Genomic DNA, 25,436 nt, shown 5'->3' with positions numbered 1-25,436 from the left:
GGAGGTCTTTACTAGATAGGACCTAGGCTGGCCTTATTGAAGACTGTGGAGGAGGCTTGTGCCAATGTGAGAAAACTATACTAAATTAAATAATTTAATTTTGAATAATTTGATTATGATGAAGAAATCTGATTTTATTTTCGAAATCTATTATATTTTACTTTGCCGTCACCCGACCTCTGATTAAGACCCGGGAGGTACCTGACGGGTGCTACGGGCATCATGGTGCTGCTGATGTCCAGGGGGGCGCCAGGCTAGTGCGATACTATGCCGTTGATGGTGGGTCGTGGGTACTCTGCCCCCGCGTGCCCCGCCAGGTACGCGGCTTGAAACCTATCCTGAGTTGCGGCGCTCGGCCGTGTGCAGGATGGAAGGGTGCAGAGTGACAGTAGACGACACAGTTTATATTAAATGGTGTTTAATTCACGTACTTTCCGGTGGTACGCGTGGGTACCTGGTACGCCCTACACGTACACTATGCGGTACAAAGTCGCGACACAAACCGCGCTAATGTGCTGAGTGGCATCTACGCCATATTACATTTTTTACACTTTAAAACAAAACACAACACTACAACAACCCTTGGGTTTTACCGCGGCAGTCTCGCGGGAACATGATTAATGTTTGCTGGAAATGGCCAGCGCCGAGAGTTAACGAGTCTGGGAGAGCTTGACGAGCGTGACCCTAAATTAACTGTAACATTTACGTGACGTTGGAGCCGGCAGGCGTATGCGCGGTGAATTAACTAAAAAACACTGTGGCTGGAGTCGGCCAGTACCATAAGTGGCATGATCCGCGACGCGGTGCGGAATCACTAAATAGACAGTCGGGTTAGGCCCGGTTCCGCGGAATACACGCCGAGTCGACGTGAGCAGCAGCGAATTAGAAGGTTACGTGATTACATTACTTACAGAAGGAGCGATCGGTGAGCACAAAGGTGACGACTGCTCATGGACGAACACGTCTTGACCCGGCGCGGAGTGGTTCGAGACTGCCGAACATGGCCGCCTCGCAAGGGGGGGGGGGGGGGGGGGGAACTTTCACTTTCCTTGTGAGATGGCACCAAAAACTTATATTATATTAATTGGTTGAATAATAACAAAAAACACATTCCAGGAGCTTAAATAAAATCTAGCACCTGGTAATTGGGTGCTTAATGCTTAACAGCTGTTTTGTATTATTTAATGATTTGAAACGTCGCACCAAGTTGGCGATTGTCAATATAGTGACAAATTGTCTCAATGTAAATTGTTTAGGTTGGATTTCTCCTAACCTGACTTGATCAGGTTCATGGGCACTGTAATTAAGGCCAGTGGCCGCGGCGACTGGTAATTAGGTTCGTTGTCCACTCCGTGCGTGCGGTGCTCGCAAGGATTACCTACGACGCACTTGCTTAATGCTTATGAATAATTACTATTGTTCTAGTGTCTCATTCATTGATTGTTTTATGAAATCGAGTCCCCGGGATCTCGTGTCCTGAAGTTTATTCGAGTTTATTGAGGTCACGCCCGGGGTGCTAGTTTGACTCATTCCGGCTGGGCTAGGGGTGCGCTCCGAAAACGGGATCCGGTACTGGCGGTGCGGAGCACGGGCTTAGAGGCCATGGTCGGTACGACGTCAACTTGTTTAAAAACATTCCTGCTAAATGACATTTTGAATGTAGAAGTCGTATTAATGACATTGGGTTGGTGTCGCTGTTTGTTTAAAAATTCAAACTGTTAAATAGTTTGAATTTGAAACGAATTTTTTGTTGTCACTTTTAAACTTTTAGATATTGATAAAGTTAAGGAGTAACTCGTGAAAGATGTTGGGTGCCGCATTCTGAAAATTTGAAGCTAATAAATAACGTGAAATATTTTGAGAGAAATATATGCCCATCGAAAAGTGAACATAGGGATTTTAGATTATGTCTATTTTCTGAACTGACGAATATCTTACTACTTTGATGGATAGGTGATGACCTAAGTTCTTATACGAACGATTCTATTATGAGAACCAAAAACGTATTTGGGTTAGGGGGGAGGGGGAAATTAAGCATATTTCCAACAATCTGGAATGCATTAAGCGCCTTCGATCCTGTAAAATAATATAACGCCCTATATTCTGTGGTGTTGGGACAAAAAAAACATTTTCAAACAGTAACTGTGAATTTAATTTTCATACATACATTTAATAAATTAAAAACATTTATAAAACTATTTTAAAACCATAATTTAACATTATGCATTAATAAAAACACGCATTTAAAGTATATTATTGTAAGGTATATATCACGCTGAAAAAAAAAAGAGGTTCAAACTGGTAGTGAAATCTCTCTCTACTTCCATACTACTTGTTGGGAGCCACATGCCATTTTCATAAATCGTAATGGTGGCGTATTTATGTTTGTAAGAAAGTTTGTTTATAACGCCGTTTCGTTCTTTTCCTGTTTTGTTTCTGTTTCATTTGCAATGTGTTTATAAATATTTGAAAAGTCTTTTTATTCAAGAGCGTATGTACATGTAACATACCAGAAGTCCCTGACTGTTATAGCCTTGCCTTTACCATTCCCTACTGTGCTGTTACATGACTGTCCCACACACAGAAAGTGTATTGTTTTTTATTATAAATAACATTTTTTAATTATTATTATTATTTGTTGACATTTTAATGTTTTGCTCTATTGTTATGTTTTTGCACATATCTACGACTACCATACTCTATGGCGTAGCCCAAGTGACTTGGAAGCTCAATTAGCAAGACCCCTCTTGGGAGCAATTGACTTAAACGGCATATTGAACTTTTGATACCAATTTGCATAACAGAACTGTCATTGTTGAAAAATCAAGTTTTAAATTTAAGACATTTTAGCATATTAAGTTGTATTGTTAAGTGTCTGTATTTTGTTTTGATGTGGTAATTAAGTCAACGATCTTTGTGTCTCGGCCAATGAGAGGCCATGTTACTTAAGATAAGCGTCATTACTAAAATTAAGAGAAAAGTCTTGGATTAACGACGGCGTTGGCTAGATAGCCTGGGTTTCAATCCCCTTAAAAATCGAAAATATTTACGAGTTAATTAGATCATCCTACTACTAGGATGTTTTCAATCGTCGTTTGAATATAAATTACATGTTATTTAAATAGGGCACGCCCTATATGACGTGTAATTAGGAGTGAATTACCGTGAGTAAAATACTGACTCATGATGCTATTTTGAAAGAAACGTATTTCTGCATTAACGTATTTTGACTTTGCCGACGGACATATGAACATTGAGTTTTGTGTTGAACACAGTAAAGACCTATTGAGATAAACATTTGTTAAAGCCAATTACAAATTCTGATCTACACTTTAATTAGTTCTAACCCAGAGGTGAAATGAGATGGAGCTCTCATGATGCTCTACCTTAATTACACACTGAATTCAGCTGAGGTCTTACATTAAAATTAAATTAAATTACGAAGATAATAAACATTTTTTTTTCACACTAAAATTCGATTCTAGATTGAGTACAACAGACACTATTAATTTGAACTGTATGAACTTTTGTTGTGTTTTATCATGTGTGCAACATACCTCCTGTTATTTAAGAAAAAACATTAGTATACCACTGGTCCAACCATTAATTATATCTATATTTTATCTGATTAAAGAGTAGGTACATATTTGTTTAATCCTATGTTACCCTTTTGTTGTTTTTTTGTGTATATGTTTGTTTTCTTAATGACTTTAGATTACATGTTGCCAATCTCATGCCAATTCTAGATTTGAAGTGTGAAATTATTTTCTTTTTCTCTTATGAACCACACTACTCTAGGCCTATCCTTGTAATTAAGTTAAGCTGTGCATAAGAGTGGCGCCCAGATACAAATTAAAATAACCAAAGAGTCTATACTTGACAGAGTATTAATAATCAAAGTAATAACTATCGGTATTTGTATGTATTATTTATAATAATATTAAATCTGACAACAGTTTAGTTCAGATAATAATTCGGATAGTTCATGAACTATACACTACACTTATAGTTAACTACATGTTTGTTTTCTTGTGACCTCATTGACAGTTGGGCAGGTATTCTAAGAAAATACGAATTTTCTCGTTTTGCAAAGAAGTAAAAATATAAAATACGCGTTTAGCGTGTCCAGAACAAATTTTGTGGAACCGATTTACTGTGATAGATTTGTGTGATGCACATGAACACTGGCCGTTGTTTTGCTTTCAATTTATTTACTTTTGTTAGTGGGAATGATAGGTGTATATTGATTATTTTTTTTTATGATTGTGGGGTTATTCGGTGTGTGGGAAGGAACGTAACCCCATTCACCCCTTTGTGTATGTGCAATGTGCTGATCAAATAGCTTACTCTTATTTTTTTTTTTTATTAAAAAAGAGCGCCTCAAGGAGGGTCGAAACACATCTGTAGGATTCCCAGGGGAGGTCTGTGGAAAATTAAATTTATTTTTCCCATTCTACAGTTTAGATTTTTTCAAGTGCAAGTGGGGCCCCCACCTCAGTGATGGGCTTTTTGATTCCAGCCCCCCCCCCCCCCCCCCATGCACCCCATCCCCCAAGGTTTTTTCCCATTGCCTCAAGCTCTTAAAGATCACAAGGATGTAAGTAGCTCAGAAATTTTTTTCTTGCCGGTGTGTATGAAATATGATACTGCTATCATAGATCTTAGCCAGTGTAAGGCACCTTCCTTGAATCTCTTCACAGTTAACAAATCAGTCTGCCATTCAAGTTATTGACCCCCATTCAATCACTTTTTTTTTTCAGGACTTCATTCTGCTTCAGACTGTTTCATATTCAGATTTAGTTGTTTTCTTCCTAGTTTAAGTATCAAATAGTTTTTGCATGCATGTAACTGTATTTAAAACATCTCTCTTTACCAATTTTTAAACAGCTAATTCCATTTGTTTTTAAATTAAAAATACTTTCTGTTTGTACAATCAAGTGATAAAGTTAAGTGTCTATAGAGTAGAAATAAAGTATTTTATGTGTTTTTTTTTTCCAGTAAGAAATGGAAATCAGGACGAAAAAGTTGATATTGAAGAAGTCATACCACTGAAAGGTACTGTAAAAATGTTTTGTATAATAATTTGACAAGCATACCTGTTAGTATTTTTTCATTTTATAACTTAATTGAAGGGGAAAAAATTTCTCAGCATAGCTCCTCTGTTTCTGACTGTTGTGGGAAGCGCAACACAATCAAATTTGTTGAAAATAATTTCAAACTAAACTTTAATTCAACATAAAATATTTCTTATAAAAACTAGCAAATTTTTTTTAAAGGAAGGAAATAAATGAAGCTCTCTTTTAAAGTTCTATCTGATGTTTTCATGAAAAATGTATAGTCTATAGATCCACACTACCTACTTCATGGACAGTCATTCATGTGTCGTCAATCATAATGATGTTCTTGAGCATAATGTTTATTTACTGCATTGCTTGTCGTCTCCGCGTGTGGCGAACCAGCATGGCAAACTGCCTCCTCTATTCTCTGCTTTTCCTTCTCGCTTCAGCTATTCCTCTTCCTCACCATGCCTCTTTTGTTGTAATTTTGATATCATGTCTTTCATGCTTATTTACAAACCTAAAACATTATGTATTCTGTGATGGTGAAATGTCTTTATGTTTATGGGCTTGATGGTTTTACTCTATGGATGGTCCAGAATTTCGTCTCGATGCTGGGTCTGTCTTAGCAAGTAGCTTATTTTCTTTTCTTGTCATTACTATTAATGAAATAATTTCTCTTTAAATTTATTCCAATAACTCTTATTACATTTGTAGTTGGGTTGCTAAGTTTCTCATCAGATATTAAGCCCTACTAGCTGTAAAAGGCCATGAAAGTGATCATAAAAATTTCAAGTTTAAAGTTTTACTGCTATAAAATAATATATCCATTAAATATCCTTCGAGAAAATTTTAGACAGTACATGAAATGTAAAAAAGAGAGATCATTATACATTTGATGGGGAAGCACTCGGATAATAGGAAATAAAAGAAATTGAAAGGACCAACTTGTCATATGATACCTAGCGTTAAGTCCAGTCATAGGTAATGGTAATTGCTAAAGCATCACTTATGTAGCAAGGGTCGTGGGTTAGATTCCAACTGCCTATCATGACTGAAATAAATGAACACTAAGTCGATACCCTGGTGGTTCTTAGGCTAATGTTGTCTTGGATGTCTCTTTGCACTTAAACCTAAGTGCTTAAATTTGTTTGGAGAAAATGTTAGTTGTATAAAAATATCAAGTTTCATAAACAATCTTATTGGTTTTAATGTACATTAATATTTTTTTTATTTTCAGTGCAGAATGGAACACCTGTGAGGGACAAAATTTTGGAAGATGACACACTTATTACAGGTAAATAAGACAAACAATGTACAGCTGTATTACTGATTTAGTTTCAGTGGTAACTCTAGAAAAATGCTTTGTTGGTTTAATTTTTTGGATGTGATATTCAGTAACTGCATTAAAAAAAAAAGTTTTTTGTATTTATATTGTAAATGCTGCATTCCACGAACACCCTGCCACATGTGCCTTGTGTCACTGCGGGGGAAGGGGGGGGGGGGGTCTCACTTTTCCATGCATTCACCAAGGCCAAGTACTTGAGGATAGTGAACATAATCTCCCTCCCCCTGCATTCTGTAATACCTTCGGCCAGGGATGTGGCCAGGAGGGGAGGTCCGAGGGGTAGGCCCCTCCCTTCAAGGATTTAAATGAAAAAAATTCTAGAGAAGACATAATAGGAAAATTATAGCAACTTCGATACATAAGGCTACAGAGAGCTTTATTTGGAAGGATTATTGTAATTCTTATAGTGGACTACAATAAATTCATTTCCTTCCCCACATCTAGTTGTAAGCATGTCGTTTATACAAAATTTACATGTGTGTTTCATGTATTAAATAACATTTGTAACCAGGGGCAGATCCAGGATTGACTTCTGGGTGGGGCGCTGGTAGTCTGGACTTAGTCCTATAATACCTGTTTATTACTTCAGAAGTCGTATTGTACCGTGCATATTTTACCCTTCTGGGGGAGGGGGGGAGGCATGTTGCCCCGTGCACACCCTCCCTCCTGAATCTGCCAATGTTTAAATATATAGTGTGTTTATATATGTATTTATAACTTTTTAAAATGAAAACATCATACAATTTACTTAAGAAAAAAGTAATAAAAAGAATTATATAAAAACCAAAATATAATACGTTCAGTTTTCTTTTCTCGAGCAAAATCATTACTTATATTTCTATGCATAAACATTGGACTTCGAAAAGTCTACTGTTCATTGAGATTTTAATTTAATAATTTTCTTTTATAACTCAATTAAAAAATAAACTTACTCATAAGAAAGTGTTAATGGTTATACCGGACTCTCTCCTTCCACAAAGTCCTGGCTATGGCCCTACTCCGGCACCGGGTCAGAGGTGAAGCCATGTGGCTACTACTGCAGCGAAGAGGCATCTTGAAGGTTTTTAGTCATGGATTATGAAAATATTAATTATGACATAATGGCCTCATGATGAACATTCCAGTCGGACTGCCAAGATCTTTGTAAGCCACAATGAATGCTTGGGTTAGCAGTGTTAGTTTGTGTGAGATTGCAAGCTCTGTTTTGGGCGAGTTAATGGTGTTGAGAACAGTAGTTTTAAGAGATAAAGGGTAATGTGAGGAGAGAAGCAGAGAAACTGTGAGACAAAAAATTTAGGTGTTTGTTGTGTGAGTGCATGAGGATATAAGACCTATTCCGTGAGTATTTGTGGTGGTTGTGCACAAACATTTTAAGTGTGAATATTTTTATGCACATATAAAATGTCCCTGTGGGATAGAATGTTCTTACATTTGCTACTATCGTAGTTGAGTATAAATACATAAGGCTTACAATTGATGGATATCTCTGTGCATGCTAGTAATTCGACGAGGCGACCGGACCATGCCATGAGGTCGCCCACGGACTTGCTAGCGGGCGGGAGACGAGAGTCCTGAGGATGATGGCGATTGGTACCAGGATGCATTCTGGCGCTAGGGTCGTGATGTTTACATAAAGAAAGCACAATTATAAGCTAAACCTATATGCAACTCGGGCAATGACAGTATTACATGTAAGTGAACAAACCCTTGCTTAATAGCATCTCAGAATACTTGAACATTCACTTTAATTCAGATGCTTTATCCAGAGTTAACTGTTGATTCCAGCTGCTGTCATTTATTAGAGCACTATGTATTATTTCACATTTAAAACCCTAAGGAATAATTTCAAAACAGAATACAACTGACTATCATGGCAGACACTTGCTTGGCTGCCAACCCACTGATGTTTTGCACGTTGTTTGAAACTTAAGTTCGTGCATACGTTACACATAATCAGTAACAAGGGGAGGGGCAGAGTGGAGAGATGAGGATTCGCATGGGGCTTCATGTGGGACGCAGCCTTTGGACAATGCTATTGTAAATCTGACAAATGTCCAAAAAAAATCCCGTTTTGAAATGAAGTCCTGGCTATGCCCTTGATGGCTACAGTTGTGAGTGTCATTGTAAGAAACAGAAAGAATATGAGTCATCGTAGTGATATTTTTGTTTTAATTTTTCAGACAAAACTGAAGACGCTTGCATCAGACCTGTCCTTTTTGAGGAAGCCATTGCCAGAACTGGTAATTATCTAGTCTGACCCATAATGTAGGCACTGCTGTTTAAGTATGATTATTGATTTCGTTGTTAATGTCCAGAATAATTTAAGTATTATCTTAGATTTAATATTTGAGGTGCAATTTTCTTGGTGGTTTAATTTTCATGGTTGATATTATATTACTTAGTTGTATTTAATGATTTAAAAAAAAAATCAAGGAAAAAAAAACATTCATAATAAAACATGAGTGAGGCAGGATTGTTAACCTGTATTTTGGTCACTTTCATAATTGTAACTTGCCAGACAATGCTGAAATATAATTTTTCTTTTATATTTCAGGTCATGGCAGGTTCCACTACTTTCTTCTGTTCGCGTGTGGAATGAGCCTGGTGTCGATGATCGTGGAACTCCTGTGCGTGTCGTACCTCATGCCGGCAGCAGACTGCGATTTCCAGATGACGTCTGAAGACAAGGGCTTACTGAGCGCTGTGTGTTATATTGGTGAGGTGAATATGGATTTGAATATGTTCAGTCTTGAAACATTAGTTTTTATTTGTTTGTTCTATTTTTTAATGTGTATGGGATTTTTAGTAGTGAGGGAAAACCTTGGGATAGTATAATGTATGCTCTCTGCATGAAAAGTGGAGGGTTATGCTTGATATATAAACATGTTAGCTCTCGGTATACTGCATTTAGTACCAGTAATTTCGTGAAAGTTGAATGGAAGTAGATAAACAGAAATTGGTCACAAATATGGCGGACCCATGTGTAGCAACATAAACACCTATATATGTAGTCACTTTCATAAACATTATGGTACATACCAAACGTACTGGTGTGTCTAATGAAACTTTGATATAGGCCAGTCAACAAGAGTCAAAGTAAGCACTTTTTACCAGCAGACCTGAAAACTTGATATAAGGGTAATTCGAGGACGCTGAAACGAATGGTGCTAATTTTTTTTTAAATTGGACGTGAAGGTTTTGGAGTAAAGGGCTAAAAATTGGTTTGACTCAGTTTTTCTCAGAATCTAGGCGTTTAAGCAAAAAACGTTTCAAATAAAAGTTGTGGAGAATTAAAAAATACATAAAAAAGGTTCTTAGGTCCATCTTTGTATTTGCAAACATGAGCGAGAAATATTGGAGAGAAAATTTTAAACCGTAATTGTAAAAGTGGGGCTAGTGTGCATGCGAGCGTACGTGTGAACTAAACACAAATGAAGGGTCTTCGGCTATTCTCGGGCCTCTCCGTCATGAAGTGAAAGACGGAACCATTTGACCTCTCTTTTTATTATCTTGTGCGTTAGCGAGTAATTTTTGTCTTTGGCCGTCGAGTGTCAAGCGTTCTATATATCAATATATATCAGCGTATAAAAGCGCCGTTTGTAAATTGAATCATGATGCTTATGGCACGTCGTTTTCTTATTTGTCAAAAATAGTAAACAATAAATAAATCAATCATATTTCATTTTAACAGAAACTAATAGTTTCCGAAACCACTTTTCTTCAGTCAAGAGTAAAAATAATGAATTTATTTTGTGTCTGGACATAAAATTAATTGATATAATTAATTTATATAAATTTTTTGTCTCACAAAAATTTATTTGTACGCCAAATTGAATACTATTCTTTTAAAGATGAAATTTAAAATTGTAATATTATTTCTATTAAATTATGCATTTTATATAAATTTTAAATTACAGATTTTTTGCCTCATAAAATATTTATTTGTATATCTAAATTGAATACATATTTGCAAAAAAAGAATTTTATGTCTATACATAAAATTAATTCAAAATATACCGGAAAGGATACTAAAAACCTGGAATTTTTTTTGTCTCGACATAATTTTAGTACATTTTTATTATGGTATAAGAAAACATGAAACAGCTTCAAAATCGTTAAAATTGCAGGAAAAAAATTTAATGGGCCACAAAATAATTGGAATTTAAATGTGATGAATTAAAATTATACTACGACTGCGTGCTATTCCAAATTTAAATTTAAATACCACAATTATAATAATTCAATTAATTGAAAAACATTTTATATTGCACTGAATTTGTATTGTGCCCACAAAATATTCATTGCCAATTTTCACTATGTGCATAATTCAAATATTAAAAATTTAAATTAAGTGCATTATTTTAATTCCACGAAATTTTGTTCAGAAATTAAAATTATGTACAGAATTATATTTCTAATAAAATTAAATACATCATTTTAATTCTCACATTACAATTTGGGGTATTCAATTGTGAACATAATTTTAATTTGATAATTAAAATTTTTGAAAATATTATAAATAAAAAAAAAAACGTGATAGTCCTATGAACAAGGTGACCAATCAAAAATGGGGTGCTCCGGATTCGTGCATCGTATTCTGTTCATTTTGTGTATAAATTGTTATTACTGTTGTAATTATTTCAATATTTTTTTTTCTTTTTTGTAGAATTGTGTATTGAACATTAGGACGCTTCGGAGCAGAAAATTTGTTTCAATGTTAAATATATCGGGTTGCAAAATTCTTGTGCTGTGTGAGTTTTGTATGCTGAATCTACACTTTTCAAACTTTTTTTTTCTTTCAAAAACTTATGTCTAGGTAAGTTCCATATTCACATATATTATTTTTATATACAATTATAATTGTAATCGAAAGAACTCGGACATATTAGACTCGCTTAGAATTTTTATAAATTTTACATCCTTTTTTTTTTCTTCCCAAGTGATCAATGTGATCACTGCTCTACAAGTGTTTTAGACTTTTGTATGATTTACTTTCAAGTTCCAAGAACACCTTAAAAAAATTAAATCATAACTTTTGACTACGCACTAAAATGGTTCTGGTGTGCTTGTTTGTACAACACAGTGCTGCGAGTAACAAACATTTGGCACAATTTTGGTACATGTAAGTTGCTGATGTTCCAGTTATAAGTGTGTAAGAATAGAAGTAATTAAATTAAGTCTTATCTAATACGTGTTTGTATCCCACGCAGGTATGATCGCCAGTTCTCATCTATGGGGCTACCTGGCGGACACCCAAGGACGGAAGAAAATACTAATCATCACGTTACTCTCAGATTTTGTGTGTGCACTTGTCGGCAGTTTTGCACATACATTTTGGTTGTTTCTGATTTTTCGTTTCTTCAATGGTTTCTTGTAAGTAATTTAGTATTTTCTGTTTTATTGTGCATTAGATCAAACATACAGCATAGTTAAATAGTTTGCCAGTTTGTTAAATATTATAAAAGAATAAGCATGTAAAGAATTGTGCCATCAAATAAAGCATATATGAGAAAATACACTATGTAGGTTTTAAAATGCTAGACTTGGTTTTTTTTGCTAATGATTTGAATTCGTTAGTCAAATAATTTTACATGTGAATAAATCTTAAGAATCTGTAGCATTTAAAGTATTTTGAAAATATGAATGCTATAATTTAGTTATTCAAATTTTTTACGTTAATTTGGATTTATATTAATTATTTATATATTACATTTTTGAGGTTTTTTTAAGTTATACTGTATGTTCTTTCTTTTAAGTGCCTGTGTTGTAATTATCGACTTTGTCGATAGTTGTGGTATTATTTTGAAGAAAAATATTTGCATTCAGTACAAAAGTTTTCTAACTAAAAGGTAATATCTAATATGTGAAATGAGAGAATTGGCAGTAAAACAGTTTGTCCAAATTTGCAATATTTAGAATGCATTCAGTCAAATTGTTTAGTAACTTCAACATACATATTTTCCTTCACTTTGAATGTTCTCTTTAATAGTGGCACTTTCATCGAGGGTTGCCAGAGAAAGCATTCAGGTTTTTAGTTGAGGTGAAAATAAATTTTTTGTTAATATTTTACAATACATATGTTGACATACAAATGAATATTTGGTTTGTTAGTTTAGGCTGCAAATTCTTCAGGGCATGCAAGATCTGTTTGGAAATAATAATGAGAGCAAATTTGTGTGGAAATGATTTAGCACATAAATTTACGTTAAAGCAAATAATATAGGGAATGCTGTTTATTATTTATACTTATTAAGGGATCATGAAAAGTATGTAAAATGCAGGATGATATAAAATATGTAAATGTAAATAAAATGGTTCTTGTATATTGTTATGAATGTGGTTGTGGTCGTGGTCGTGAACTTCTGTCGGCAGTATTTGTGGGCCGTCTGCAGTTGTGTACGTCTACCTGGGGGAGTTTCACACGACAGAGAACCGAGCCAGGGCTATCATAGTGGCCTGCGTATTTATTTCAATTGGAATCATCAGTTTACCAGGTGAGTTGTCGAGTAGGTTTCCCATACACTCTCTTTTACCTGGACTTTTTTCTAGTAGCCTTGTTAATAGTCCAGCCAGATTTTATAAGAAACTATATTTCTCCCCAGTTTTCAAAGAAATAAGAAAAAAAATTTCTAAGTGAATTTTGTGAAAGTGATTATCATCATCAACGTGAGTCAAATGCATTTGATTACAAATATGACTACAATTTTGTTTGCTTGTCACTTGGATTATATTACCTTACTGTTGTTTCTTTATCAATGTTGTCCTTCATTTTAAAATGTAAGTTGTATAGTTTGAATGAATACTTGGCCATGATTGTTTTATCTTTTCTCCAATATGCAAAAAAAATCATGTAGAGGTTAAAATAAAACTTTAAATTATCAAAAAAGGCTAATTCTCAACTTTTATGCTATCAGTTGCTTTTAAGTGCCTCTTTTTGTGTGCTACGCATCTGGTATCCGTATTGTTAGGTTTACGATTGATAATGAATGTATTAATTCACTGTTCAGAGTAGGCCTTTAGACTACTTATTTTCACCTGTGCTTTTCTTCAAGGCATGTTTCAGTGTTGGTAATTGTGTTATGATTGTGACTGAATTGTATTATTCTAGTTTTCCAGATAAGGTTTTATATTGAGTGAATGACCTAATGTAATTGTATTAATAATTTTAAAAAAATATTCTACATTGGATAGGTGTACTAACAATTTCAGTTTAAACCAACAAGTATGTCTTAATGTAAGACTACAACTTGAATATTGTCGCGGGTTGAAATTTTGCAGGGTTGTTGAAATCAAATTTAGGGACTTTACTGACGGGACTCTGGGCTGGCTGCTCTGTTCACTCGTCAGCGCAAGTGGCGTGACCATGTAATTGGGGCACGGGGCCGGCGCGGCGCGCTGCGGGCTTGCAGAATTTTGTTTGTTTGTTTGGCCGCGCGCTGGCGCAGCCACGGGCCGCAGTTACTGGGGCGCGCTGTCGTAACAAGCCGCGCGGTGTGGCCTGCACATTGGGGTAGAGTGGGGGTAGTCTTCCCAGATGTTCTAGTTAGTTGTTTAGTAAATTTGACTTCAATAACGAGCTTTTGTTATGGTAGGCGCGGCAGGGCGCGCGAATTTAAGCGCAAGTGATTGGTGACTCGGGGCTCACTCAGGCGGAGGCTATGCGTCTCACCTGTGGTCACGAGTTGTTAGTTCGTTCGTGATGTAGGAATTCAAGCTTTCGGGCGGAAGCTATGGTCGACGCCAGAGGCCACGAGTCGTTTAATTTAAGTTAGGTCATAATGTAGTCGTCAAGCTTTCGGGCGGAGGCTATGGCCCTCGTCAGGGGTCACGCGTCATAGTTTTTAAAATGTAATGTTCGTTCGGGATTTCAAGGGCAGGTTAAAGTAATCGATCAAGAAAGGCTTTTCGGAAAATGTGAGTATGGACTTATCTTTGTTTTAATTTTAAGTATTGATTATGATTTGAGGTATTCGGAAGGACTAGGGAAGTGTTTAGTGAAGTTCTCTCATTCTCTCTCTTGTAAGGTCGTTCAATCGTTAAGGAAGTAAAGAGATTATTGTTTTAAATTGTAATCCCGCTATTTAAATGTTCTTTAAAATGATGTTGAGTATTTGACTTTAAGAATAAAATAATTTTAATTAAGTATTATGTTATTTTGCAAAATCTCCTTAGTTCAGCTCTCACCAGACATCCTGTACGGGATGACGAACCTATGATCCTAGGTACAGTAAAGTATTTTATGAAGTTAAGACTAGTTGATGCCAAGCGAGTTGTTTCTATGTAAAGAGCTACGATTCTCTCCCCCCTCTGAAGGTGGATCGTGACAGAAATGGCGGTGGCACCGGCTAGGTGCACGTGACAATATACACATGGCTGCTGAATCCCTTTCTCAGCTTTTTTGTTGGTTTTGTTTTAAATAAAAAAAAAAATAAAAAAAACTTTATTTATACTTCACTACTATTAAAATTGCTGCCGTATAATTTCAGGGGCGTATACGCTTTGAATGTGAACAATTATTATGTATACTGTATAATCTTGTGTCGTGTAACTTCTTGCAAAGTCAACAGTTCCCAATAATAGGTAGTATCTTTCTGCCACCGTTGTTCTTCTGTCAACATTGTTTGTAAACAACTTAATGCGGTTGTCAGTATCTGTAAACATACCATAAAACAGGGTGAATAGGATTAGAGGGGCGAATAGGATTAAAAGTTTGTATCATTATATTTTGAAACATAATATCTAGCAAACAATAAATTATACATAGAACTTAGTACTAGTACTATCATAATAACTATTGGAACAAAGTATAATTTTTTCTGCTATAAAGTGTTTCAAAAAAATAACTTTTGATCCCATTCACCCCGTTCTATGTTAATGTATCACTTTTACAAGTAACAGGGGGTAAGTCTGTGCCGCTGGTGCTACTTTTGTGGATGGTCAAAATTTGAGACAAGTTACATGAGACAGACTAGCATTTGGCAGCAACTTACTAACCATTGCTTATGAGTTTGCTGACGTGAGGGTGTTGTCTGTTCCAGGCCTAGCGTGGCTGGTCATCCCAATGGAGTGGAGTGTCAGCTTACCGTGGGTCGCCTACAGACCCTGGAGGCTGTTCGTGGTCCTCTGTGGGATCCCCAGCATCTCGACCGCTTGCATACTGTTTTTCCTACCGGAGAGCCCCAAGTACTACTTTGCAGTTGGCAAGGAAGAAGAAGCTATCAAAGTTCTTCAGCATGTGTTTGCCGTCAATAGGCAGCGGGAACCAGAGGAGTACACTGTGAGTAACGGTAAAGCATGTCAGTCGATAGTTTTAAATTTCTTTCTGCTGTTTCATCATCAAACGTTGTCTTGTTATCTTGTAAGCAGGAAAAGCAAAGTTTCATAAGCTGTGTATTGTAGCAATTTTTCCCTTATTTGGAAGGCTGGTCAGATAACTTGGCTTGTATAGATGTAATCAATATTTCTCAAGTGGGAAACGTGATGGAAGTTGTCATGAGCCAGTGGGATTTCTCGAGGTGCTCATGTTCCCCCTCAACCATATGTTCCTTCGATGCTCCATTCTCATCACGTCACCCTTTTTAGTCTGTAGTGACCCAGATGTCCACGAAACAGTTAATTCATTGGTTCATTCTGATTTGGACTTTACGTAATATCATAGATGGTTATCATTGTACTCTGAACATTTCAATATGTTTATGGGCCCTGCCTACATAAGTGTATGCAGTAGCTTCAGGAAATTAAAAAAAGATTTAGAAACTGCAAAAGTTACCAGAGTGGGGTCAGTTTATTAAAATGAAAAACATTTAAGGACACACTGAGGGTGGATGAATAGTTCCGTTTCCATATTTCATTTTTAACTATATTTTTATAAGATTTGATATGGCTAAAACGTGCTTTCTCAGAATAATTTTTAGGCATGAAACATCCAGTAAAGATTCTTGAAAGCACTCTAGGGACTTACACTACACCTTTATCTTCACTTCTTGATCATGTAAGGTTATGGCTACCACTGATATCTCATAGTTGTCCTATGCCTGCTCGCCAGTTCACAGCCTTGCGCTTAGAGACGACACAGGGCGAGAAGCACCAGCAAGAGTCGCCTCATCAATAGAAATAAATACACCCTTGACTATGCAGGCCCCTTAATGTATTGAGCAAGGAGGATCAGTGGTAAGAGACTGGATAGAGGATACAAGATCGAACTTTGGTCCTGACATTAAGATTTCGATTTCCCATTGTTTCCGGACATCACATGGATGGTTCCTGACGGTAGGCTGAGAGTATGTCCCAATATCCTTGAACTGTGTAGTGTGACTGATACTCTTGCTAAGATATAGCTATTTAAATGTGTTGAAAATGGAATGAAGATAGTGTGTGTGGCTCAGCGAAGGAGCCCTGTGATGTTCCAGGTGCACGCCATCCTGCAGGACTCCGCTCTGGAAGGAACGTCCTTCAGCCCCAGCCCCACGTCACAGGTGGACTACAAGCAGGGCATACTGCAGCACATCTGGACCCAGACGGCACCCCTCTTCATGTCCCCGCACGTGTTCAACACGCTGCTGGCCTGCCTCATCCAGTTCGGCATCTACGCCAGGTGGGGGTAGGGGTAACCAAGTGTGTTGGTGTGGTGCAGTGGGGGAAACAGTTGGTACCTAGCGTTTGGATGGAGCCGGCCATCCTGATTTTGGTTTAATGTTTTAACATCGTTTTGCAAAAACCATTTTTGGTTCCTTATTCCCTCTCCAAATTTCCAATTTGCTGTGTTATTTGAATGGCACTTTCTCATGACATTGTCTTGAGGCATAACGCCTGTATATTCACCCAAATTGACTTTTTGTTTTGCAATTATATTTAAATTACATTATTAAATTGGTAATATTAATTAAATACTGGTTTTCAATAAGTAATTAGAATTAGAGTTTATAAACAAAGGAATATTCTTTCTAAAAATACCTTCTTGCTAAACAATTAGTGTCAACAGCCATTCACAGCTTCCTTGCCCCCCCCCCCCCCCCCAACTCCTTCCTTTTACCTTTAAAGTCAATTAATATTACAAAGTCCCCAAAACTATGTTTTGTTGAGATAGGATTTACAAGTGACAGTTAATACGAAATTTGGTTCACAGATTATGTTAAATACCTCATGATGTCATAATCAACTAGGTGTAACAAATGAAATTCTGAATGATATTGATTACAGTAGAATCCCTCCCGAACGACCATTCCGTAAGAATGACCAGTTTTTGAGGAACCGTGAAAAAATTCGGAAAAAAAATGAGTAAAATCGGATGAAAAACAAGTGCGCTACACGCTATGCATGGCGCTGCGCGTCACATTTTTCTTGGCGAGCGCTGTACTGTTGGCAGGTGCACGCATGGCTAAAAATAGATACCACCCCTCCAGAGTCCAGACTGGCCACCCTAGCGATAACGGTAAACAGTGGTGCGCATGCGCATTTCTGTTGCCGTCTCGATCCCGTGTCTTTGTCTTGTGGCTTGTTAGTGTGATCTTGCTCGCTGGTGAATATGCTTCTTTTGCTTGTTGATTCGGATATTTCTTGGTTTTTATTATTGTTGACGACTTATTACGCTTTGTTTCTTGGACGCCGATTTGGTTAGTGGTTTGATTTTGTGAATTTTGTATATTGTTTTTGTGTTTCGGCCGCTCTATATTTCAAACCACCCAGTTAGGTACCATGTAAAATAGCTTTTTGGCCCGACCCTTATTTATAACAACCTCAGCTGTCACACTTTTAAAACCCAGGGAAAATACTCTGACGTCCGCTTCCCTTCTCACGTCGGTTGGTTATTATGTCCGCCGCCCGTTAGCTCGCCTGGCGCCGAGAAACGTGTCTGGCAGGCATCCGGCGCGGCGGGACAACGTGACGCCGAAAGAGAGGGAGGGGGGGGGGGGGGGCAATAAATGGATAAAAAATAAACTACCCACGTTACATACGTTAGCATGATGTTATTTTAAAGCTGCCCAAATAAAGGACGGTTCTTTCCGTGAAACGGCCGGGGGGGTTGGGTTGGGGGGGGGGGGGAAATTGGCCAAAAATTGCCCAAATTCTCTGGAACGACCCTTCCGTAAGTACGACCGTTTTGTCGGGAACCGTGAGGGGTCGTTCCAGCAGGATTCTACTGTATTTAGAAAAAAAAAAATAAAGTTAAAAACTTACTTGTCTCGATTTGTTTTATTTTGTGCATATTTTCAGAGTCGTTACAGAATAGGTTATTTAGGACCTAAGTTGATTTCTAGTTTTTGTCAAATAATTTTTAACAATAAAAAAATTTAACTATATACTGAAGGTTTTCTGATAAGTAATATTTTATTTTTGAAACAGTCTGAAATATGTACTAACAAGAGGACCACCAAGTATGGTAGAAACGGATTTTAATGGGTCTTATATATGTTGTGGAGGGCCCCCAGAGTTCTAAGCTAAAAGGGTTTTGTCCAATGCGCCATAGTTTTCACGAAAATGGTGGTTAAAGTTTTATACTAACGTTTTACACAGGTACATTTTCCGTTGCTCCAGGCGAGCCAGCCTAGCCTAGTTGGTAAGGCTCTTGCCTAGCAGCCGGCCGGTCAGGGTTCGCTTCCTGCTCATAGAAATTCAATTTTTTGATTATTTCATAATTTTATAATAATTCTTATTTTAACGCTAGCGACGATGTATTAAATTCTTACTAGAAGTGTATTAAAATCACATTGAATAGCATTAAATATAACAATGAGTGAATTATGTGTTATAGTTCATTACTTCCTGACCATTTATTTCCCCTTGAAAAGATTAGAATCCCATTAGGACTTGCCTACCGTAACTACAGCATAAAAGCAATTATTAAAAGAAAGGTTGGGAACGGCAAAATCAGGTAGCAATCGTTGCCCAAGAATGATTGAAAAAATACATCACGCAAAAATATATATATATTTTTTTTTTTAATATTTATTTCAGCGTTAAAATAATTATAAAATTATGAAATAATCAAAAAACAAAATTTCTATGAGCAGGAAGCAAACCCTGACCCGCCGCCTGCTAGGCAAGAGCCTTACCAACTAGGCTAGGCTGGCTCGCCTGGCGTGACGGAAAATGTACCGGTGTAAAACGTTCGTATAAAACTTTAACCACCATTTTCGTGAAAACTTAAGGCGCATTGGACAAAACCCTTTTAGCTTAGTACTCTGGGGGCCTCCCTCTATAACATATATAAGACCTATTAAAATCAGTTTGTACCATACTTGGTGGTCCCCTTGTAAGTTTGGTGTTTGTGTATACTGACCATTATAAGGCTTAGTTTTGAAAGTAATACTTACTGGAACTTAGTTTCATGCAGCTGACTTAATTATGTTTTTCAAAAGTTTCAACAGTCTCCTGCTGTGGCTGCCGGACTTGTTCAACCGTATAGAAGTGTACGCTGCGAACCACGCAAACCAGTCCGCCACCGTCTGCGAGATCTTCTCCTCGGTGAGAAATTTCAGCTCTCTTTCCAGCGACGCGATCGAGGCACACACTTTTGGGGACTTGTCTGAGGTGACGAATGTCACGGCCGGCCTCTCGGCAAACACTACCAAGCAAATGAGTGCCGTACGCGAGCTGGCAAACAAAACTCTGGCCGGCGTGACGGAGGAACTCAACATCACGAGCACGTGTGCTGGGCGTATCAGCCCGTTGGTCTTCCAGAACACACTCATCATTGGACTGACCTCAGCTTTGGCGTACCTGCTGGTCGGGCAGATTGTGAATCACATTGAAAACAAAAAGATAATAGGTATGTGTGTAGTTTTTATTATAGACACATTATTATTACAATACAGTAGAATCTCGTTATAGCGAGCACGGTAATAGCGAGAACACGGCTATAACGAGGTATTTTTGAGGAATTTACGGCGTGAGAGCTTGAAGCGCGCTTTTGTTATTTGTCTGCTTTATCTCCACCCCTCTCGCTCGCCACTAGACATCTTGCCGTTGACGCCTGTCACATTCTTCAGCCGTGCAGTCGCCACCTAAGTGCGTGGCTTTAAAAATAGAATCCCGTCCTTTCTTTATTTTATCAAACTTCCGTTAGTTATCTGTACCGTGTGTAGACAAAGTTTGATATTGGAACAGAAACAACGTAAGAAAGTATTTTTTACAAATTAGAAATATGTATGTTTTTGTTTTTATAATCGCGTATATTTTCACGTTTTTTTGTTGTTATCTTAAAAGAGATAATATTAAAAAGCCGCTCTAATGAGATTTAATTGTGTCTTGGTTAACAAAAACTATTAATTGTTTATATTCTATTTATTATTATTTACGCGACGTCATACTGTACGCGTACGCAATACGACTGGATTCGTTGCTGCAACATAACATAGCAAATTATGCGGTATCAGAAGTAACGAGTAACGTAACGATAGTAAAGAGTACTAATTGTTATAGTAACGAATACATACGGGTACACATTTTTTCGTTACTTTTACACCTCTAGTAGGCACTACCGTATTTATTTCCGAATCGCTAGGACAGTTTTCTTGTAACTTTTGTTTCGGTCAGTTGTTGGGGTATTTGTCCGGGAAAGGGGTGGTGATGGTTTGAGTTTAATCCCAAATTTATTTTCTAAAAAAGTTGACAGGTTTCTTTAAATGAAAAAGTTTAGTTTTCCAGCGACTATTTCGTTTGAGGCGTACGTGCGTTGCCACAGCCGCACTCCTGCTATTTTGTAAGGAATTAAATCGTTGCGCTATACTAGCACCACCTGTTAGCAACATCCCGAACCAACATGGCAGACAGCCCGCGTCGGCAATAGATAGCAGGACAATGCTGCGTCGGCCGCGGGCTAAGATGCTATACTTACGTTACGTGGCGTGGTAGGGTATTCTGGTTATTTTGACGCAATCGGTGATCGCATCCGTACTTATGGGGTACCGTTTTAAAGAGAATTCACACATCTGCTCACAGAAATTAAGATTTCGTTAATATAACCTGTTATTTTCCAGTTATACAGGTTTAAACACAATTTTTATGCTATTTTCGGTTAATTTTTATTTTTTTGGGGGCCAAAATTTGTCCAATTTGGTTATAGCGAGGACACGGTTATAGCGAGGATCAAACCCGGAACCGTGACACCTCGCTATAACGGGACTCTAGTGTATTATAAAATGTTTGAATAAATAAGCTATTTGTATTTGCATTAAAGTGCGTAAATTTTTCTATGAATTTGTTGGTTACTATAATTTATTAATCAATGATTTTATAAAAAGAATTTTTTGCATAATGTGCTTAAGATTTAATCAAATTTTTAGTTCTAGTTTTTTTTTTTTCTTCGAACTAATGTAAAAGCTGTGTCTGAATAATTATATAATTAGCAGGCTTGAGTGTTAACAACTTTGAATTTTGTACCTATTGTTTAAACATATTAATTGAATAAAATCCAGGCTTGCTATTCACCACTGCATCTGTAAGGCTGCTTATTATCAGTGGAAATCAATTCGACAAAAAAGTCGAAAGTTTTTATCAAGCTGTCTGTCTGCCCACGCAAAGAGACCAATTCAAATTTAAACAAAAAAAAAAGAGAGGGTTGGCATGCCGTGGTTAGTCAGCAGATCAAATGCACTGGTCTCAGATAGTTGGGGTTCCACATTTAGTATTTTGGCTTGAATAAACATGGTTATAATGGTATTTGGATATCTGGTTTGGTACATTCTTTCCTCTGTTAACTTACTAATTAATAACTGAAACATTTTTTGACTGCCAAATGCCTTAGTTTGGCAACTGTTTTTTTTGTAGTTAAATATTTATAAAATAAACTATTTTAAGCAAATGTATTATATTTATGTAGCTGTCCATCTGTCTTTGAAAATAAATTTACGGTTCCCTCCACCAGTGGTGGATCCAACATTCTTTTTCAGAAAGTAATATTAAAAAAATATTAAAAATAAAATTACAATTTTTGTTTTCAAAACACGTCAATAAAAAGGGGGTTTGTACAGTTAATATTAACATACTTCTGTGTGGTTTGTAATTTAAAATGATGTAGCTCATCTTGCATGACCCAAAAAAAATACTGCTTCTACCACGATCTTACCAAGATCATAACTTTAAGGGAGTTAACCTTCTCTATCTCCCTCCCTCCTCCCATCACTGTCTCTTGTGTCTGTCATTGACCAAAACATTTCATTCCTAGTTAACCGTGATATCTCATTTCATACCATGCTTCTGGGAACGCCACCTCTGACAAGTTCGCCCATAAATTGTTACTCAGTGGGTGTGACCCAGAACCTTCGAGTGGTAACAGGGTAGTTGAATCCTGTAAAAGATTTATTACCAGTTGATATTAACTTTATTGAAGTCATTTGTAACCTTTGTAATGTTGTGTCATTTGTTTCGCAGCATTCTCGTTGGGAGTGTCAGGGCTGGCCATTGTCGGGCTGCACTTTGCGCACACCTCGGGTGAAGTGTTGCCGCTCTCGTGCATATTCGTGGCTCTGCCGGGAATGTGCGTGAGCATTCTGAACAGCTTGGTCGTGGACGTCTTCCCCACACACCTCAGGTATGGGCTTCCCTCCGTCGGACGACTGCCCACAGTAGACACGTGCTGCCAGTGCCGTCCCGGTGACTCTGGCAGGAATAAAAATGTTGTTTTATGTCATCTTCATCATCCTCAACTGCTTCCAGGCTGTGGCCAGGTCAGCAAAGTGAAATGCCTCATCTTCCTCTTGTTATTCGTTCCATTCTTCTCCTCTCTCCTGCAGTTCTTTAACTATTGCTCTTCCTACCTCTTCCTTGGTCATTCTTCTTGGTCGTTTTCCTGTGTATTTATAAACAATCATTTTCCTGGGCAGTCTCTTTTTTCCCCATTATCTGGACATGGCCATACCATCTCAAACTTGCTTTTTCAATGATCTCATTCAAGTCCTATACTCTGATCTTGCTTGCTCCATCTCATTCCTGATCCTGTCTCACCTCGTAACTGCCAACATACTCCTCACAAACTTCGTGGAGGTAGTCGAGTGACCAACATTTGTACAACATAGATCAAGATAAAACTTGCTTCATGAAGTAAGGTGTCACTGCAGTAAGACACTGGACATGCAATTCCAGAGGACCTGGGTTTGAATCCAGGTCAATTTTCCATGGATTCCCGAAATCACTACAGGCAAGTGGTGGGACGGTTCCTTGTATGCCTTGTTCGATTTCGTGTTGGTCTGTGTCATCATGTGCGACCATCTCCAATGACAATGAATACAGTAGAATCATTTCACAATGTTCCTGCTCATAATTTTTCCTTTGATTGCAATGAAAACTATAACCTTACCTGCTTATAATGTCTGCTTTCTAATATTAAATAAATGCAAAAAAATTTTTTGAAAACCCCACATATTCCAACAGTTATCCCATCTGTGAAATTCAATGTGTTAAACAGTTTTCTGTACAGTTTTTGTACTTTTTGTTTACAATGATCATTGTTATACTATATATGTTGATTGCTCAAATTTTTTTGTATGCAAAATCAAAATGGAAGTGTGCCAGAACGCTTGTGCTATACCCTTGTCTTGAAAAAACTGCTTCCATTCCTTTTTTTACTTGATATTCTGGTGTGTTTAGTCTACTAACTATTTTAGGTTGACAAGAAAAAAAATATATTGCTGAAATATTGAATTTACTATTTCATTTATAGGTAGAAAAAAACAAGTGTTCCAGGGGTGAGGGAATTGGACATAGTCATTTCCACTCTAAACATAGTCATGAACCGCGAGACAATTTTACAGACATGTGGCAGTGGGTCTTTCAAGACAAATAAAATAGAAGCTGGAAGCATGTCAAAGTTTAAGAAAAATTGTTGGCTCGGCTAAGCAAATTCAAACATCTAGTATACCCATAGTGGTACTAACATTATATTTGTTTACATAGCTTGATTAGTCCAGGGTAAAAAAAAATCAAATTTGACAAATGCAGTAAAAGACAAAATTTTACATTTATTGACATTTAAAATTGTTAACGACTATGTTATTTTTAACGGACATTGACAAAGATGAATAATATAAGTACATAAGTATAAACTAAGTAATACATATACAGCGAAACCCACTCAGGTGAAGTTAGATTCGAATCTCAGATTCGTTTTCCAGCGCGTACCATAATTATAGTACAGCACGATAAAACCGAACGAAAATGATCCACGGCTTCAGTGCAAGAAGGACATAAAGAAATGATATGGTAAATGTGCATTTAACAAGAAAAATTATTTATAAACATCTGTTTCTGCCTCTTTTACAGCCCCCCGAACTTGGCACTTTTAAACACCCATAGGTAAAAATCGCCAGGTTTAAGGTGATTTAAAATGAAAAACGAATTTTCTACCCTATCACGAATAACACCTTAAACTACGCTACTCTGGGTAAAACACAGTATACCAGATTCAGATTCATATCTGTTTCTGCCTCTTTTACAGCCCCCCGAACTTGGCACTTTTAAACACCAATTGTTCAAAATCGCCATGTTTAAGGTGATTTAAAATGAAAAACGAATTTTCTACCTTATCACGAATAACACCACCTTAAACTACGCTACTCTGGGTACAACTAAGTATACCAGATTCAGATTCATATCTGTTTCTGCCTCTTTTACAGCGCCCCGAACTTGGCACTTTTAAACACCCATAGGTAAAAATCGCCAGGTTTAAGGTGATTTAAAATGAAAACCGAATTTTCTACCTTATCACGAATAACACCACCTTAAACTACGCTACTCTGGGTACAACTAAGTATACCAGATTCAGATTCATATCTGTTTCTGCCTCTTTTACAGCCCCCCGAACTTGGCACTTTTAAACACCTATAGGTAAAATCGCCAGGTTTAAGGTGATTTAAAATGAAAAACGAATTTTCTACCTTATCACGAATAACACCACCTTAAACTACGCTACTCTGGGTACAACTGAGTATACCAGATTCAGATTCATATCTGTTTCTGCCTCTTTTACAGCCCTCCGAACTTGGCACATTTAAACACCAATTGTTCAAAATCGCCATGTTTAAGGTGATTTAAAA

At 37.0% G+C, this 25,436-nt stretch overlaps 1 protein-coding gene across 4 annotated transcripts in view; it reads left to right on the top strand.

Moving 5' to 3' along the window:
• Positions 1–25,436, top strand: part of LOC134533128 (synaptic vesicle glycoprotein 2B-like) — a 75,629-nt gene that overhangs the window by 12,610 nt on the left and 37,583 nt on the right. The window contains exons 1-11 of one of the 4 annotated variants that reach the window (XM_063370409.1): positions 2,964–3,164; positions 4,999–5,055; positions 6,303–6,354; positions 8,586–8,645; positions 8,960–9,121; positions 11,616–11,778; positions 12,778–12,899; positions 15,444–15,682; positions 16,815–16,999; positions 19,764–20,173; positions 22,777–22,936. In XM_063370409.1, coding sequence (XP_063226479.1) covers positions 9,001–9,121; positions 11,616–11,778; positions 12,778–12,899; positions 15,444–15,682; positions 16,815–16,999; positions 19,764–20,173; positions 22,777–22,936 — 1,400 coding nt within the window. In that variant the 5' untranslated portion in view covers positions 2,964–3,164; positions 4,999–5,055; positions 6,303–6,354; positions 8,586–8,645; positions 8,960–9,000. Of the gene's footprint in view, positions 1–2,963; positions 3,165–4,998; positions 5,056–6,297; positions 6,355–8,585; positions 8,646–8,959; positions 9,127–11,615; positions 11,779–12,777; positions 12,900–15,443; positions 15,683–16,814; positions 17,000–19,763; positions 20,174–22,776; positions 22,937–25,436 lie in introns of those variants that run through there. The other 3 variants (XM_063370407.1, XM_063370406.1, XM_063370410.1) reach the window with 3 other exon arrangements.

The sequence above is a fragment of the Bacillus rossius genome, chromosome 6 (genome assembly GCF_032445375.1).
Source record: "Bacillus rossius redtenbacheri isolate Brsri chromosome 6, Brsri_v3, whole genome shotgun sequence".
Classification (NCBI taxonomy): Eukaryota; Metazoa; Arthropoda; class Insecta; order Phasmatodea; family Bacillidae; genus Bacillus; species Bacillus rossius.
Note: the sequence above shows the minus strand (reverse complement) of the source record. Positions and strands in the feature narration are given on the sequence as shown.